Source organism: Euprymna scolopes, chromosome 19, assembly GCF_053919585.1.
Source record: "Euprymna scolopes isolate OS-2025 chromosome 19, ASM5391958v1, whole genome shotgun sequence".
In the NCBI taxonomy this organism is placed as follows: domain Eukaryota; kingdom Metazoa; phylum Mollusca; class Cephalopoda; order Sepiida; family Sepiolidae; genus Euprymna; species Euprymna scolopes.
The window spans coordinates 57,775,301-57,795,329 of record NC_136500.1 but is presented as its reverse complement, the minus strand read 5'-3'; the positions used below and the strand labels follow the sequence as shown (position 1 = coordinate 57,795,329).

The following is a 20,029-nucleotide window of genomic DNA, read 5'->3' as shown; positions in this document are numbered from 1 at the left end:
GTGAGAAAAGGGGAAGGAACTATTTTGCCACTTCACCGGTTCCGGTAGCAAACATGGGGACAATTATGGAAGACATTAGCGGATTATAACCCCAAAGATTGTTTGCAAGAGAAAAAAAAAAAAATCAGTAGAAGCAAGTTATCATACTTTAATTTATCGTGCCTCAATATTACACGAAAAGAAAATCAGCAGTTGCGCCTTGTAAAGCTAGGTATGACACTAATAAAAGCGGATTTTCGACCGCCATAACAAATAACAATAAAAACTTGTAAAATAAAATGGATTTATTGTAATTTTTACAGAATTCTCCAAAAGATTCTAAAAATCTTGATCAATTTCGTTATTTTTATTTATTTTTTTACAAACTTATTTAAAAAAAAAAAAGTTGGGTTTGTAATACAGATTCTAAAAAGTTGTCAGAAAAAAATATATAACAAATATTATCAAAGGCAAGATAACTTAGTTTTCTAACTGGATAATTTTTAGTGCTTTTATTTAATGTAAATTGTTTATTCGGCTCGAAAAACAATATTTACCGATGTATTTGAAAATTACAATTGGCGACGGACTTAAATACGTAAGTTTGGGAAAATGAGTTAAAACTAAAAACTATACAAAATACTGTTAGAAACCCACTGAATATCAGCCTCTATTACAGTAACATATATTGAGTTAGATTCTAACAGTATTTTGTATAGTTTTAACTCATTTTCCCAAACTTATGTATTCAACACAGAGTCCGTCACCATTTGCGTTTTTCAAATACATCGGTAAACACGGTTTGTCGAGCCGAATAAACACTTTACATTAAAAGGTACAAAAGTAACTTATCTTGCTTTTTATGACATTTGTTATATCTGTTTTTTGACAACTTTTTCGTATAGCAATACAAACCCAAAAGGCTGAACTATGTACAGACAAGTAAAATAATATACAAAAATTCTTATATTTTGCCCCCCCCCCTCAACGCGATCTTAGAGGGTTGTTTCACATCTTCGTTTTATTTTTACATATTAAAGTATACTGGAATGAAGAAAATAAAATATATTTAATTTTGGGTCACAAACGATGCCAATTTATACGATTTTTCTCGATTTTGTGAAAGAAAAAAAGTTGCAAAATATGAAAATTTTACGAATTTAAAAAAGAAACATTTATTACATTTGACAGTTTTTTTTCCGAAATTATTTTTTGATAATTTACTTTTTCAAGTTTCGTGAAAAAAAATGTGGAAGATTTGGTTATTATTAATAAAAACAAACAATTTTATTGTTAACAATTAAAACATTATTTTAATCGATACTGTTTTTGAATAGTTAATAATTAAAAATATATACTTAGAAATCGAACGTAAATATTTTTTCTACGATAGGATAAACACGCAGAAATCTGTTCGCCATTTCGCTGGTAAAAATCGTAGTTTTCTTTCGTCAGAATAAAAATATAATTCCTAAACCAAGGACCTGAAATAATTATGATTTAAAAGTTAATTAAATTTCTTTGTACGTGTCATTTCTTACAATCTGTTTATATTAAAAAAAAAAAAAAGAAGTGACTTTTAGTTTATTCCTATACAAAAATTAAATATGAAAAATATGTTTCCGATAAAGATAATTTAAGGATTTAGTTAAGATTTGAGAAAAAGTTCAGTTTTAAGAATTTAAAATTAGTATTTTCTAGAATAAAAAGAAATTTAATATAAATAATTTAAATATTACTTGTTTCAGGTTACAAATTACGATATAGAAAATTGATAGTAAAGGAAATTTTTCAATTAACGAGTGCCATATCAAGCCGGAAGTTAATTGTTTTTAGGTGTTTGCTTAAAATGACATTTTTCATAATATTTCAAGTCAAAAAGTAAGATTTACTGTTATATTTCACTTGAATAATGATTGAACAAGAACTTAAAAAAAATCTAAACTTGTATTAATTTTTCCCTATATTTTTAATGTTTTATAAGACTCGTGCTTTGTATATCTGCGACGCCATTATTAATTTCCCATGTTTTGGTTATTTCTCCAAATAAAATTTCGTTTATTTTATACCAAATAAAATAAAAAAAATGTTATATGCGATTTAAACCCTGGCCCTTCATCTTTAAAATTACGATGAATTAATTTTATTTTGCTAGTTTTGTATTTTTTTGTTTTTTGCTATAGTGTCAACATTCGTTCTAAATAAAACTTAAAGATTTGCTTCAGTTTTCTCTAATTTTGTTTTTCAGTGAAATTTTGTCGTCTGCCGATAAAAACATTGATTAATTAATGTACAAGCTGTTGTGTTCTTTTCATTTACTTATTTTATTGTTTAAAAAAAGCGTACGGACGGAAATGCTTTGCGCATTTAAATATTTTTTCAGTGTTTGTGCATTTTTTTTTAATGGAGTCACCACTTATCAAAGCCCGGAGGCCACTCTATGATAAGGGTTAATATGAATGTACCGTAGTAATCGTTAATAGTGTAAATTTTGTAAATTGAATGACTTAAGGACAACCAAATTGTAGTCAACTGGAAAGCAGGGAAACAGAAGAGAGTTCCACAAGAGTGCAGTTCTAAGAAAGAAGGTTTGTTCATGGAATCTACGTTTACGTTTAGGCACAGATAAAGAGTGAGGGAAATTATTAATAGTGGTTTCAGCTAGACGACTGTTCTTTGTGAAAGTTTGTCAAGGGGGGACCTTAGATTGGAGCTCAGACGAGCATTTGCCATGAAAATGACGAGAAAGCATAGACAAACTCGCAACGTTTCTTCTGTGGGAAGAGGTTGCAGGGAAGAGAAAAGGGCATCTCCCCACTGGGCTACGAAGTCTATTTTGAACTTATTTGGCAAGATAAGGCCTTTCTAGCAGATCCTGCTCAGATGTGGAAACAGTACACCATCCTTGGACGTACTTGGCTCTTATACAGGTAGGGAATTGCATCAGCAATGAGATATCTACTGGAGCAGTCTTGGCAACGAATTTGATATACGTGTTCCATTTCAGATCAAGAGTAAGGATCAAACCCAGAAGCTTGTCAAAACATGTAGCCTCCTCAAGACGAGAGTCATTCATTTCAATTGATGCCAGATGGGGATCAGAGCACTTATTTAAAGATAGAAGCCTGGTTTTAGATGCAGTAAAATTAACCAGCCACCTCTTTGCCCATTGCACCACGTGATCAAGATCAGAGAAGAGAGAATCAGAAGGCATTTACAAACTTTGAAGTGTTGCCATAGATGATAGTGTCGTCAGCATAAATGTCTACGAATGATCTTAGGATTGATGTAGATCAGGAAGAGAGTTGAGCCCAGGATGGACCCCTGAGGGACTCGATTAATACTGTAAGCTCCTGATTTCTGCCGGTCAACCACTACTCTTACGAACCTATCAGAGAAATGATTTAATAATTAAGTCATTTCCTGCTATACCGTAGCTGAAGATCTTTTGGAGTAAAGCTTTATGCCATACCCTATCAAAGGCCTTTGACATGTAAAGAGTAATTGCCCTAGAAAGAAAGTCTCCGTCTAGAGATTCGCTAATCCTATGGGATATAACTGTTAGCAAATCAGCTGTTACGAAGTGTGCTACTTTTTAGATAGAATTTTAAAGTTTAATGTTTACGATATCTTATTAAATTTGTCATATGGAATTACAGAATTAAAAAGCTTCCCATCATGTTAAAAACGGCTTTCGAATAACGTTATTTCAGCACAATCCGTAAACTGCACAAGTACCTACTTTCCAGTTCTGCATTGCAGATATATTTTTTGTTTTTCCTAAGAAAAACGAAACAAAAAATTCAAAATCCCACTAAATAGATAAAAACTAAACATTTTGAAATTTGTTATGCGTTCATGCATTATTAAAACTAATAAATTTTAACTTTGATATCGTTATTTCAAACGCCACCCCACCCCATCCACCCTCACTTTTTTTTTTAATACTATTTCGAACTGATTGAAATACGATCGTTTGAAAGTGAAAAAAAAAAACCCAACCAAACAAAAAAAAAAACTTTATTCGTCTTCATTGGAAAGTGTCAAGGGACTGAAGAGGCAAAGAAATAAAATTAAACTTTCCGTCAACTCATTTCGAGTTTTTACACAACCCGAACAATACAAATGACAGCTATTCAGATATGCCCATTCTCAAAGATTACCGAAAAGTCGTCATTCAGTCTAAGCCCGATCTGGTCATGGTCAGAAAAAAAAAAAAAAAAAAACTAATATTAATTCTCTTGAGGTCAATAAGCCCAATCTTAAGTTAATGCATAAGTGCAGGAAACAAGCAAAAAAAAAAAAATAAATAAATAAAAATAAAATAAAAAAATAAATATAAAAATAAAAAAATACACTGAAATTAGGTTAAACAGTGAGTAAGCTTTCACTTTGTTATATCGAACCAGTTGAGAGAAAGAATAGCTTGTTAAGAGGTTACGTACCCTTAAACTATTTTGTCATCCATGTTAATCTCAAATGAATACGCAGTCACCTCGATTTCAAATGTATATCGGGAAATATGAAAGATTACTTACACACATCTTTCATAGAAATAAAGTTCTGAAATATTTTTTAGTTCCCACACGTTAAAACTAGAGAAGTCTATGTTTTCTAACAATTATTTACTGTTTTTATTTATTTATTTGATTTGAAGAGTTCTGAACAGTTAACTATTCTGGACATTTTACCTCTTGTAAAATATTCGCGAATAAATTTATGATCACGTTGACAGCGACGTGTAGAGAACATTTTCAGGGCAGGTGCTCAAATGAAAAATAAGGCACATATATAATGAACACGGTCTCAGGACACAGACTTATGATACATTCCTCTGAAAAGGGCACTTTTAAAACAGAATCAAAAAGGGGCGAAAAGGAAAAGTGAGCAAAATGTTTGGGGTCAACCTTTTTATTTACTTCGTCACGTGCTGAACTCGCTCGAGAAATGGCGTATGATTGGACAAGCCGGCAAATAATCTGCGTGCCTGCGCCAATCAGTTTTCAGCTTGTAAATGAAAGATATTAAACCCGCGAAATATCTTCGCTGGAGCCGCCATAGAGTTGTTTCTTTTGATTCAAATGTTAAGTTTTTTTCTTCACTTGTATAATATGTACTTTAAGACACTGCAGAAACCGAGACAAGTAATAAAGTCAACGAACACAGAAACTTTTTTTTTTTTGCCATTTAACCATCGCATATTTTTTTTTTGAGGAGGGGGGATGGGGTGTAAAATTGCAGAACGCCCCTATTTATCTAAAAAATGCACAATCGTTTTGTACTCCTGCAAAATACGGACCGCGATAATATAACGTTCAGAAAGAAACGACTATGGAGAGGAAGGAGTTTTAAAATTATTCTGTACTTTCACTTTATAATTTAATAAACAAGATACTATAAATCATGGAATTTAACTTAAAAATCTGATCTAAAAAAACTAAAATAAAAAATAGCGCTATCCGTATGCTGCATAAGTATCGATAGTTTTTAATGTGATGAAAATTCAACTGAATCAGTATCAAAAATAGCTGAAGGGTGGGGGGCTTGAACTTGCGGAAACCAAACAAGGTGTTAGACTTTAAACAGCAAGATGAATCTATAAGTAAAATAATTGCACTTAAAAATTTTTTTTTTTTTTTTTTTTTTTTTTTTTTTACAACCAATGTTGTTCAAATAAAGATCTGGCATACAGCCGGAATGTGGGTGGGTGTTGGGAACCAGATTCCCCTTTCACTATGGCTGGGTATAAGAGTAGCCGTGAACGGGTTCGTCGACATTCGCGGTAGGAGCTCCTCAGGAGATCGCCCCCCCCCCTCAGAAAAGCAGTACCTACTATGGTAGAGCCGAATCATATCTCACTCCGACAAAAACCCTGATGATTCATGTAAGTTTCTACACTGTCGGAATCATTGCCAAGAGACGGATCCTGATCCGAGATGAAAATCCCTGGTAGGAACATTACAAAAAGATTCTAGTTTATTTAAAGGCGTGCAAAAGTTGACGCAAAATCTATGTAAATATCGCTTAAAGATATTAAGAGTTAGCCAGAATGTGGCTCCGTCTTAGAAGATTCCAATTATGTTATTGGCACAGAATTGGAAATTTTTGGCCATCCAGAATCGGTATCGAAATAACGTTATTTAAAACGCCATTCTTAACGTTAGAAGAGAGGATTTTTTAAAAAACTAATCTGTACTTAATAAAAAAATTCCGTAAAAATTGAATTTAACTTGAAAATCTACTTAAAAAATAGTCTGTATTCTGCATAAATACTCTAGAATCTATATAATAACGCCAAAACATGCCATGTTCGTACGTACCTTTCATACACGCACGCAACAAAAATTATTACCAGCGAAAGTGGTGATTGATCTGATGTCACTAAGGTAAATAATTCCAACTGAATTGTTCCAAAATAAAGTTATCTCGTTTCGTCGACTAAAATAGTACAATTTGTTTGGATTTGAATATTTAGACAGCTTTTTTTTCAGTAAAAAGACAATATTTGTTTTAAAAAGAAAATGGCTGTAATTTAAAACACAGGCTTTTTATAAGTTTTATTTAAATATTTAGCGGATGATGCTGTTAGTTTTACAGAAAAAGTGTTTCTTTAACATTGACGCTGGCAGATTATTTCAAAAGGAATATTAATAGCAGTTCTTATTCAGATTGGCGCTTATGATAACGGCAATTAAAAGTAAAGAAAATCAAGTTTTTCGACTAAGAATCGTAGCGTTTTTGTCCATGATTAAATCCGTTGAAATAAAAAGGAAACAACTTAATGTGAAAATGCAGTTTAAAAAAAAAAAAAAAAGAGGTACTTATGCACTTATTGATCCGTACTGAAATAGCGTTATTATTTAAAAAGTCATTCTTAACATAGGGAGGGGAGGGTGTTTTGTACCTATTCTGTACTTTAACCTTACAATAATAAAAAAAAAAAAACACACGAAAAAACTTTAAGCTTGGGAATACTATTTAAATAGCGCGGATGAGTAAGTGCATTAGCACAAAAAAGTCAATTTAATAAAATATACCGTGAAACTTGAATTTTATTTGAAAATACTATTTTTAAAAATATCACAGTGACATAAGTGCATCATAAGCACCGCACCGGAAAAAAGTCAAACTTTCACAAATTAGACCATAAAAAGTGGAGCAGGGAGGGGTGAATGAGAGAGGACACCCTTCCTTTATCCTACTCTTAACTAGATGTATTTAACGCATTCGTCTAAGTATTGTTCATCTCATTCTTAATCCTAGCCTGAGAGCCAGATAGTATCTTGAGGTGGGGGACGGTCTTTTTTTTTTTTTTTTTTTTTGAGCCATTATTGTAATGACAAAATAGTATTTGTAGTAATTGTTTTAATGTCTGATTATTTCTCCCCCTGATCAGATATGTTGGTTATATTATTTGGAGGCTGAGAAGCAGGGAGTCTTGAAAATATGAAGGAGTTTTACTGTAAGTAAACTTTGATTGCTCAAACTGACAACTGAACGTGCTGTTTTAAAATTTAGAAAATTGGATTTGGCAGTTTATTTAAAAAATTTTTTTTTTTTACTTTAACTGCAGCTCAACATTCATCATTAAATTGATAACGTTTATAAGTTTTCGTGTATGCTAAAAACTAATATCACATTTAAATTTAGAACAGACAAATAGTTTTCTGGATATTAAGAGCTTTATTATCCATTATGTTTTCACTGGTGGCCATGTTTTTCCAACTGAAAAGTATTAATGCGCATGCTTGTTACAAAACACCCCTTCCTTTTGTTAAGAACGGCAAACGCCAATGACATTTATTAACTAATACATTGGAAAAAAGTCTTAGTCAGAAAAAAACGGACCTGAAGAATCTTGACCCCCCCTCCTTCTATTTTTTTTTTTTTTTTTATCAGCGGATTATTATCGAATTGACACTAGTCAATCAGATTATATAAAAAAATAAAAAAAAAGTCTGTTTAAATATTTGTAGTTGGTGCTCAGTTTTTAATGCAACGTGAGAGTAACTTGATCACCCATTTTAGAACAATTCGATGTTTTTAGGTCAAATTTCGAATTTAGCCCTTTTTTAATCTCAAAAATGCTAAACTGGTTGATAATATTCGATAATAATCCGCTGAAATGGAGAGAGGGGGGCAAGATTCTTCAGAAAACTACTTGTCTGCTCTAAATTTGAATGTGATATTAGTTTTTCGGCAGACGTGAAAACTTCTGCTAGTTGTCAATTTAACGGCAAGTGTTGAGTTGGGTTTAATGTAAAAAAAAAAAAAAAAAAAAAAAAAAAAAAAAAAAAAAAAAAATCCGCGCTATGTTTGAAATGGTATTTTCAAGTTTAATTAAAGTTTTATATCCCTTTTTATTAAATTGTACAGAATAGGCACAAGGCACCCTCCCTTCCCCATGTTAAGAATGGCTTTCTAAATAGCGTAAATAACGTTATTATTTCAACGCGGATCAATAAGTCCACTAGAACAAAAAAAAATCGTTTTTTTAACACTGCCACTCCTAAAAATTAGAATTGTTAAAATTTAATCCATTAAAGAAAACGAAATCTGATCGATTTCGTTAACTCTGAACATTTTTTTTTTTAATGGGACATCGATTGATCGATACATGAGTGGATTCTATTGTTATCATGCTTTTGTTCTCACTCTATTGATTTCGCCCCCTCCCAATTCTCACAGATTCCACTTCATTTAAAAAATTATAAATGTATAAAATTATGTACAAAGTTATTAGCTTGGGGTGTGAGGGAGGTCTGCTAGTCCTTTGCTATCTTAGTCTTAACCCGACGCATTCTTGACCCATGCAAGTATCCATCACGTTCATATTTGCAGCCTCCACAATACCACGTTCACTCTGGCCATCCTCAAACTGTATCCTATTGTTTAGCAATTTGTTTACACTTACATCGGGGATGATAGGTGGAAAAAAGCCCCTCCCCCCCTCTGAAAGCACCTAGAACAAAATAAGGAAAAATTAAAATTCCACTGTTGATGCTCGGGATCAAATCCAAAGTAAAAACTTAAAAGAAACCAATAAAATGCGCGCACGCAAATTTTATTTGGCTAGACTCACCTCAAGTTATTCATGTTTGCTATTCCTCCAAGGTTCAAATGTTCTTTATGCGTACATTTTAGCCAGTAGAAAAAAATTGGTATTCCTTTGGGGAAAATCTGTGTTGTGAAAAATAAAAGTAGTAAACTCCTGGGCAAATATGTATATATATTTATGTATATGTATATAAATGTATGTTTATATATATTGCACTTCCTTTTTTGTTCTAGCTGTTTTTTTTTTGTTGTTGTTTTTTTTTTAATTATGCTTTAAGGGATGATAATCATTTATGAAGATGGTATTTACACATATAATATATTAACAAAAATATACCTATGTATGTGTGCGCGCAGTGCGTTTTATACACATAAATATATATACATATATCAGCGCCTGTTTGGTATACAGTAGAACTTTTTTTTTCTTTATCACACTTTTGGAAGGGATTACATGAAACGGGTAAAACTATTCTCTCCACCAGTGCTAGCCGCTAACTGGTTAAGTTGTGAGATTGGTTATATTATTATTATTATTATGATTTGTTATAACCAAGAAAGACAATTTCTCCTCGGTTCGAATTTGATCAGCTGTTGGTTAACTTGTGACAGGGTAAAGGTATAAATCCACTGGGTCGAAATGGGGTGAGGATATCCAGGAAGGTTCGATGTATGGCCCGTAGGTAATTTCTTACTCATTTAAGTTTTCGTTGCTCGCTGTTTTTTTTGTTGTTTTTTTTTTTTTTTTTTGTGAAGCCGCCTTTTTCTTTCTTTCTTTCTTTTTTTCGTTTTGACTTAAAAAAAAAAAGTTTAACTTTCAAAACAGGGTCGGGATCTTTAATTTTTTTCTTCTTCTAAGTTTTATAGGTATATGGAAGCCCAACAACGGCTAGAGGCACAATAGCTATGTGGGTAATAAGTGGTGTGGAGGTAACAGCAGTAATTTGAGGTGGAGCTACCCCCCAAAAAACTAATAGTGGTATTTTCTGCTGTTTGTCTAACTGCTAATTCTTTACCTATATAGGTTACCTATGTGCGTATCTCCCTCCCTCTTTCTCTATATACATATCTACATATATACACACATATTCACACACATTATATATATATATATATATATATATATATATATATATATATATATATATATATATGTATCAGCTTTTCTTCTGCCCAGCTGACAGTACCGTTGATTGGAGCCACCTCTTTGCTGCGTTACTCACCACACCTCTTCTCCTCATCTCTCTATCTCCCTTCCCCGTTTCAATCTTTCTTTAGTGCCTCTCCTCTCTCGCTCATTCTCAGAGTTCTTCTTTGGGCCGCCGCTGCCGTCGTCGCAGCTCGTGTTGATGTCAGCCCTACGCGTGGCGGCGTGTAGGGTTGCTGCTTGGTTCAAACTCTCTCTCTCTCTCTCCGTTGTTCGCAACTTTTTACTCGCTCTCTGCTTCTTCTTCCTCTTTATTTTTTGCTTGGCTTAGACTTTCTTCTTCATTCTCTTCTTCTTCCTTTTCTACCAACCCCCTCGTTTCTCTGCCGGTTCGCCTTGAATTTCTCCGGTACTTCGCCATCTCGATCGTAGGGTTAGGTTTCTCTGAAGCTGACGACGATGATACCGATCAGAGCGGCCACCCATCGGGTGCGTGTCTAGATTTCGACATTGTACATATGTACATTAGCAACGGTTAACGTTCGACTGCCGACCTCTATCTCATCGATACAATAACAACAACTGCTGCCTTTCCCCATCATTCATTAGTTCACTTCACCTCGAGATCAAGGCTGCCACCCTTTCGCGGACAAACAACGCATCCCCACTCTCCCTCACTGCACGATATCTCCTTCTCACAAAACACCTTGCTCTCCTTCTTGCTCTTTTCTTCCATCAATATTAAGAACACATGGTCGGCGTTATACGATCTATAAACTGTTGGAACGTTAGTCTCTACCGCAAGTGATTGACATGCGTCTCTGATCAATTAATTTACTAAAACAAGTAACATTATAACTCTGTCAATGTTTTTACATAGTTTGCTACTACTACTACTACTACTACTACTACTACTACATTTTTGGCCATTTCTTTTACGATAACCAATAAAACAAACAGGAGTGAAAAAAAAATACAGTAGTGCGTGCCTTGATAGATTTTTGTTTTTTAACTGATTCTAAAGTGTTTCTTTACTTAAAACGATGTCAAGTCTGTTGAGCGTGAACGAAAAAATGGCGGTTTTGTTATACCCAATCGGACTCTTGATAAGCGCTCAAATATCGAAAATTAAACAAAATATTTTTGATAAATATCGCCAATCGTGCGAAAATGTAATAGTCTGCATCTTGCTTTTGGTAACATTTATTTGTTATATATATATATATATATATATATATATATATATATATATATATATATATATATATATCTTGTTTTATTGACTATTGTATAAAATGCCGTACCCCACTTTTTTTTATTACTATGATCCCCCCTCCAAACAAGGTATATTGCCACCAAAACATAAGGGAATACTGTAATAAGCGCCTATTTTATTGAAAGCAACCTGGGTATGGAATAAAATTTTTTTTTAAAAAATCAAGTAATCATTATTTATCAAGGTCCAAAGACACTCGGGGATAAGTGTTTAATGGATTTGAAAAGGATTGGTGAAATGGTCAGTATTACGGTGAACTGACTTGATTCTATAAGCACCTCCATTTCAGTCTGATGAAACTTTCTGCTATTCAGAGTATAAGCTTTTTGTTTTTAATTTTGTAGCTGAAAAAGATTTTCGGGTTTGTTTTACAGTCCACAGAGATTCGAAAAAGTGGTTAAAAAAATCAAATATATAACAAATAAATGCTACCAAAGACAAGATAAGTTACTCTTCTACTAAACTGGGTAGGTTTTTAGTGTTTTTTTTTTTTTACTGAATATAAAATGTTTAATCAACTCGAAAAGCAAGCAATGTCAACCGTTACGCGACCACCAAAAAAAAAAAAAAAAAAAAAAAGGCCGCGTAACAAATACATTGCGTTCATTTTTTTTTTCTGTGGTCGCGTACCGATTGACATTGCTTGTTTTTCGAGCCGAATAAAAATTTTACATTAAGTAAAAACACTAAAAATTTACCCAACTAGGTAGAAGAGTAACTTATCTTGCCTATAGTAACATTTATGTTTTTATATATTTGATTTTTTTACCCCTTTTTCGAATCTCTGTCGATTGTAAAGTAAACTCAGATTTTCATAAACTTTTAAAAATCTAAATCACATTTGGTAAACTGTTGAATTATGTATTTATTGAATAAAGTTGATATTGTAGCATTGTAACGCCAAACAGTTCGCAAATGGTCTTTTCGTAAACGCATAGTTTTGCACATGCGAGCGATCAAGTAACCGAATCAAATACATAGAAAGTCCTTTGGCGCAGGTTGTTTGTACGTGCTGTTCTTCCTTTCATAGTCACTTCTTCATCGCTCGTGACTCGCCGTGATCCCGCCGTGATCCCGCTGTGGTTGTTAATTCTTTGCCTCCACAGTTTAACTAGACGAACAAACTGCATGAAAACATAATGAAGACTTGTTGAGGTTTCGAAGATTATTGGATAGACCAATATATAATAAAATAATTACTTCTTAACTTGTTTTTCTAACTTAGTCTTAATGATGGCGACACGCGGGCAGAGTCTCGAGACAACCTTCACTTAGATTTATACATTTTCGGGCTCATCTCGTCTGTACCGTTCCCAAACGATTGACTGACTAGAAACTCTCTGTTCTTCATCAAACATGGAACGGCCTTTCTATCGTCATTTTTAGCGCGTTTTGTCTAGGTAGTTAACCTTTGGACACCCTCCACTCAATCACGCTATATGCAGCTGGGTCTATTTCCGTTTGCTGCCAGGTCATCCTGACATGTACTATGACAACCCCCATACTAGTTAACATAATCACTTACTTACTAACGTAGGGTCCCAATAATAACAATATTCTGTTTATATGTTAGACGATTATACAACTTTGAAAAAGGAAATAAGTTTATGCATGGTTGAAAAGTTTTATCAACTGAAAATATATCGAAAGAACAAGTTTATCTATTTTCGTTATGTTATTTTTGAAGTATGTGTTAAAATAAAAGAAAAGAAAACGTTTTTTTAACGCTTATAAAATAGTTTTTCTGGTTAATTGCCAATACGTTATCTAAATAAATGTCACTAAAACATATCACGGGTAAACGTATTCAAGGCTGATGCTTGCGGACTAGTAACAGAAAGGTCATCCATAATTTTATCATTCAAAAGATTATAATCCGATTCAGTTAATAATGGGTGTATTTTCTTAAACTTTTATCCAAATGTTCTATATAAATAAATGTTATGTTCTATATCAATAAATGTTATGTTCTATATCAATAAATGTTATGTTCTACATAAATAAATGTTATGTTCTACATAAATAAATGTTATGTTCTACATAAATAAATGTTGTGTTCTACATAAATAAATGTTATGTTCTATATAAATAAATGTTATGTTCTATATAAATAAATGTTATGTTCTATATAAATAAATGTTATGTTCTATATCAATAAATGTTATGTTCTATATCAATAAATGTTATGTTCTACATAAATAAATGTTATGTTCTACATAAATAAATGTTATGTTCTACATAAATAAATGTTGTGTTCTACATAAATAAATGTTATGTTCTATATAAATAAATGTTATGTTCTATATAAATAAATGTTATGTTCTATATAAATAAATGTTATGTTCTATATAAATAAATGTTATGTTCTATATAAATAAATGTTATGTTCTACATAAATAAATGTTATGTTCTACATAAATAAATGTTATGTTCTACATAAATAAATGTTATGTTCTACATAAATAAATGTTATGTTCTACATAAATAAATGTTATGTTCTACATAAATAAATGTTATGTTCTACATAAATAAATGTTATGTTCTACATAAATAAATGTTATGTTCTACATAAATAAATGTTATGTTCTACATAAATAAATGTTATGTTCTACATAAATAAATGTTATGTTCTACATAAATAAATGTTATGTTCTACATAAATAAATGTTGTGTCTATATAAATAAATGTTATGTTCTACATAAATAATATTATGTTCTACATAAATAATATTATGTTCTATATAAATAAATGTTGTTCTTTATGAATAAATGTTATGTTCTATATAAATAAATGTTATGTTCTATATAAATAAATGTTATGTTCTACATAAATAATATTATGTTCTATATAAATAAATGTTGTTCTTTATAAATAAATGTTATGTTCTATATAAGTAAATACTATTTATTTATATAGAACATACTACTTATTTATATAGAACATACTATGTTCTATATAAATAAATATTACGTTCTATATAAATAAATATTATGTTCTATATAAATAAATATTATGTTCTACATAAATAAATGTTATTTTCTACATCAATAAATGTTATGTTCTACATACATACTCTAATTTACATTTGAATCCGATGTCTCAAGAGATAATGGACACCCATGTAAGGGTAGCTGCACGTGTAATGTTGTGCAATCTCCAACCACGACTTTCTTTGAATCAGCATTCAGTGACAATGAGAGTCCCAAGACTGACTGGAAACAATGCTGAGATAAGCGGAGAGTACAAACAGCACCTGGAATTCCCAAATAGTTACATATTTTAGTACTGACCATAGTCAATGTTCCTTAAATTCGGTGATCTGATGCGAACCAGTGTGTCAACATGATTATGGCATATACACTTTGAATCCATGTTGATGGATGTAATATTTAAACTAGAATATATACTCTGAAGAATATACTATTTTCTTACTCCGAGAACGCTACTTCTTCGATAAATGATATCTTAAAGAAAACTCTTGGAAGATAGTGTGTGTGTGTGTGTGTGTGTGTGTAATGGAAATAAATTTGTCCAATGAATGCATTTTAAATATTTGAGAAAAATATGAATTAACTCTGACGCATTATGAGTAGATGAATGCTTTTGAGGAAGTCCCGCGTGGCGTTGCCAATCGCTCCAATCGTCTCGGCGGTAATCGTTTTGAAATCTGTTCAAAACTAGAAGACTAGCATATTTTTAGCGCTGGCAGTCCTCTGCTGACGTTGCTACAAGTTCAGGGTTTGTCGCCGATTTCGTTTGTAACGTGGGCGCAAAAGTGTCGACATAATGTACTAAAATGAACTCGTTTTCTGTAACATTTTATCAGTTATTTTTACCTTTAAATCTAATTCTCCTCCTCATACTTCTTTTTCTTTCCTGTTTTAAACTCTTTCTTTTCTTCTCTCTCTTTTAACATTCTTTCTCTCTTCCCATCCTCCCCCTCTTTACTCTATTCGCTCTCGTTTCTTATCTCTCTTACTTCTTTTTCTCATTACTTCTTCTTCTTCTTCTTCTTCTTCTTCTTCTTCTTCTTCTTCTTCTTCTTCTTCTTCTTCTTCTTCTTCTTCTTCTTCCACCAAACATTCGGGGGGGGGGGGCACTGATCTGATTTTTTTTACCAGGCTATGAGATATCGGATAAATGATGAAGAGAAAGAAAGAAAGATTTATTTTTATTTTTTCTCTTCTTGGATATCTTTCTGAAGAAGCAGGCGTTCTCGAGTTACTACCCGTGTCCCTGCAGCAATTATGAGATGAGGTAGCAGAGAGAGAGAGAGAGAGAGAGAGAGAGAGAGAGAGAGAGAGAGAGAGAGAGAGAGAGAGAGAGAGTATCTGACTGGGTAGGCAGGTGACTACGCTGTTGTTTAGGTTCTTTGTTACACAGCGATGGAATTTAATTATTTATTAAGAATAATTTTTCAGAAAGGTTTCAGTTTGACTTTTTTATCATTATTTATTAGTATAACTTCAGGCCAAGATCACAGTGTAGTATCTGTTCTCATGCTACACTTTTTAATTTGTATTTAGTCAATGTAGTCTATTGCCAAGGCAATTTTTATTTTTGCCTATTTCCAGAGTGCCCCTTTTTGGGGAGCTGGGTTTTCCCTACATCAAAAAAGACCTTGTGTCACATTTTGCTTTCGTGGGAAAGCAAATAAATATATATTTTTGTATCATTATCTATTAGTGTAACTGTACTTATCCGGCGTTGTCCGGGATTCTCTTTACTTTCATTTTTCTTTTACATTTTTCTCTTTTTGTTACGCTATAGTTTTTTTTAACACACACACACACACACACACACACACACACACACACACACACACACATTAAATAGGATTGTGAAAGTTAAACTTTATTAATATTGTAAGTTGCGTAGAGACGAGAAGCACAGACATATGAGAAATGGTCGTATAATTCTATTGTTGTAAAGATTTGCATATTCACGCCTGAAAGAGAAAGAAAAAAAAACAGGTGACCTTCGTTTGTTATCGAGCGAAAGCGTTTCTCTTAACTTTTAGGTTTCAATCTTTTTCAGTTGTTTCTTCTTTTCTATCGAATAAAGCCATGTGAACGTGGACTGAGGCGCCACACACACACACACACACACACACACACACACACACACACACACACACACACACACACACAGACACACACACTTCCACGCTTCATATCTCTACCCTTTCTAAAATATATACACGCACTATCGAACTGTTTTCCATTCTCTTACGCACATTAGGTGACTCTTGTTTGAATGAATGAAGAATAAGTGAAAGTTATCGATTTCGTCCTTGTAAACAACTTCTCTCTATAAACATCGTCCAGTAGCTTTCTTACACGCTCTATTTTCTACCCACCTCTCTCCCTCCCTTCAGCACCACTCTCTTTTTCGCTTTGTCTACATCTTTCTTACTCTCACTCTCTCTTTTGGTATTCTAGCTCTCTTTGGTTTATCCCACCCCCTCCAGCATTTCACTCCTTTCTCTCTCTCTCTCTCTCTCTCTCTCTCTCTCTCTCTCTCATACTCATAATCCGCCCTTTCTCCGTCGGCTTAGCGATAGCGTGTATATTTCCCTCTTTCTCTCTCTGTTTGTCTCTTTGTCCCCCCTCTCTCCCTTCCTGGCATTTATCTCTTTGACTTTTTTTTCTTGTTCTCACGCTTTGCACCCCTCTATCTGTTTGGCTTTCTCTCCCTACTATCTATATGTGTATCTCTTCTTCGCCCCCTCTCTTTCTCTCACTTTGATTTTGCCCTCTATTTCTCATTCTTTGGTTCTGTTTTCTCTCGTTGTTTCTCTCTCGCCCCCTCTCTCTGTCTCTGGTTTGCCTTCCTTCACTTCTTTTTTTAAAATTTATTTTTTTATTTTTTGCATTGTTGTCTCTTACCAGAAAGTTTTCCCTGCTTCTGACAAACATATCAGGTATTGAAGCTACTGCATTGCTCCCAGGTCCACTCTGACCTGAAAGGCTAGTACTTGTCATTGCTCCATCAATAGGCCGAATAGAATATATCCTGAGTACGATATTGTTGTGGTAGGATCCACCTAATTAGCATACGTGGAGTGTCAACTATATAAATATGGTTGGTATCGTAAAAACGGGAGAAACCCAAAGAGAGACTAAGAGAGACAACGAGATCGAGTCGACGATTACCCAGGCAGCATCTTCTCCATGAACGGTCTCCCCATGACTATACGAATGGACTCTATGTAAAAGAAAGCAGGCTCGAACCCGTACCGCGAAGGAGGAGAAGAACGGGACAAAAAACCCTGACGTCTTTGCCGTTACGACCACCGCCAAACCGGAAGGGAGTTATGTTTAAATTAAGGCGCTATATATATATATATATATATATATATATATATATATATATATATATATATATATATTATTATTATTATTATCTGTAACAATTATAAGCATATACGAAACACGTGTCAGTGATATCCACTGACACGTGTTTCGTATATACTTATAATTGTTACAGATAATAAGCTCAATGAAAATGTATTTCTGGTTTCAGGGCATATATACTAGTAAATGACAATCTAATTACCGAAGAAAAGAATCAGCCTACAATAATGATTTTTGTATATTTATTAATTTTTATTTATTATTTATAATTATTTCTATTTTTAAAAATTGTTTCAAGAAGTTTTCGTCAAGATTTATCTGAAATGAATTTAACGAGTTTTGCTTGTTGGAAGTTAAAAGAATGATCATGCTGCAATGGATGCGAGAATAATGCATTCAAGGAGTTGAGTTGCTATTACATTATTTTAAACAGCACTGATTCCAAACTCAAACACAATTAAACAATGTGGAGGTTGTTACAGTCTATCGTCTTTAATTAGTAAACTCATATTTAAACTGTAACATAGCGAATATGTGCGCGTGTAAAAATCAGAAGCAGCCGTAGGATAGCTGACTAGCAAAAATATTGGCAACAACAACAACAACAACAACTGTTTTAGCAATATGTAAATGAAGCAAGGACTCGGCGCCGGCCAACAAGTTCAAAGCTTGGCTTCCAAAGAATTGCTATGACTTTGTATATATTTGGATAATTTAAACGCGAAAAAAAAAGGGAGAACAATTGGGACGCTGAAATATTAACGTTATTATTTCGAAATTATTATTTAACATGGGAAGAGTGGGGTTTAAAATAACTTAAACGTAATACAGAAATAAACGATGCAAAAAAAAGCAGAAACATATATCAAAATTTGAATTTAACTATAATAAGTATCATGGTATCTGTTCAGTGCACATTTACCTATAAGTATGGCCAACCACTTATTCAGTCACTGTAATTTTTTTTCCAAAAATAATCAATTATAATAAACTGAACGACTCATAGAAATCTATCTATATTCTTTTTTTATTTTGATATACTTTCATAGAAATGTTTCTGTTATGTAAAAAAAAACAACTATTTTTATTACGTCACAAGTGTTACGCTCATACATGAATTCCATAGCTAATATAACATACTAACCCAACGGGTTACGGGTAGTCTAGTATATATTAAAAGTTTCAATTATTATTTGAAATGTGTTATTTTTAGTTGTGCTATTTGATGCTCGCCCTGTGAGATCCCCCCCCCACACACACCTTAAACACTAATGCATTCTTGTGGGACTATAAAAATACTTCAGTTTTCTCTTCTGAAACATGCCAATTATATTTTGAATAAGTAAGTTTTTTTTATGACTTCTAACAATTTCTATTTATTTTCACCAGCTTTTATCCTCTTTAATTCGAAAAAAACAAAAAAAAAAAAAACAAAAACAAACTCTGACACTTTTTTTTCCGAGGAAAATATTAACTCTCTGATGAGGTGTTCGGTGTTCGTACGCCATTCAACGAACTCGTGCGCAACAAAATAAAATATTATAACAGATAAAAAATAAATACATATTTGGATTTGCAATGTAAACTACTTATATATATATATATATATATATATATATATATATATATATATATATATAATTCTACAGAATTACAGAAAAACATTGGTACCGTCGGTTTCAAGCCGAACATAAAGGGGACCAGTTAATGGTAAAACGTAAATGATGTTAGGCTCTTTTTTTCCTCAGACAGAAACAACATGGCTGACGAGAGCCTAACATCATTTACGTTTTACCATTAACTGGTCCCCTTTATGTTGGGCTTGAAACCGACGGTACCAATGTTTTTCTGAACTTCTGTACAATTAAATATATATATATATATATATATATATATATATATATATAGCAAAAAATGGTAATTAGTAAAAACAAAGAAAGTGCTCAATACTATTGCAGAGCAAACATATATATATATTTTTATTTTATTACCGTTTTATCTGTTTAGTTACATATGTTTCTGTTACCGAATTGTATCAACGATCCAGCAACTTCTTCAGACTTTCTGACGAAGTTGTTGGATCGTTGATACGATTCGATAACAGAAACGTGTGTAACTAAACAGATAAAACGGTAATAATAATATATATATATATATATATTTAACTATTTATTATTAATGATTACAAAGAGCCAACTTTAAGAAAGAGCAAA

General features: G+C 32.6%; 2 protein-coding genes across 2 annotated transcripts in view; one reads left to right on the top strand and one right to left on the bottom strand.

The window, feature by feature from the left end:
* The window catches only part of LOC145303601 (muscle calcium channel subunit alpha-1-like), a 1,244,232-nt gene extending 1,235,033 nt beyond the window's left edge, over positions 1 to 9,199 (bottom strand). Inside the window, exon 1 of the mRNA XM_080145164.1 lies at positions 9,062 to 9,199. The gene's annotated coding sequence lies outside the window, so the exon portion shown is untranslated. The remainder of the gene's footprint in view (positions 1 to 9,061) is intronic.
* Positions 7,286 to 20,029, top strand: part of LOC145303604 (protein FAM200B-like) — a 29,458-nt gene continuing 16,714 nt past the window's right edge. The window contains exon 1 of the mRNA XM_080145171.1: positions 7,286 to 7,441. Within this exon, the coding sequence (XP_080001297.1) occupies positions 7,426 to 7,441 (16 nt within the window). The 5' untranslated portion in view covers positions 7,286 to 7,425. The remainder of the gene's footprint in view (positions 7,442 to 20,029) is intronic.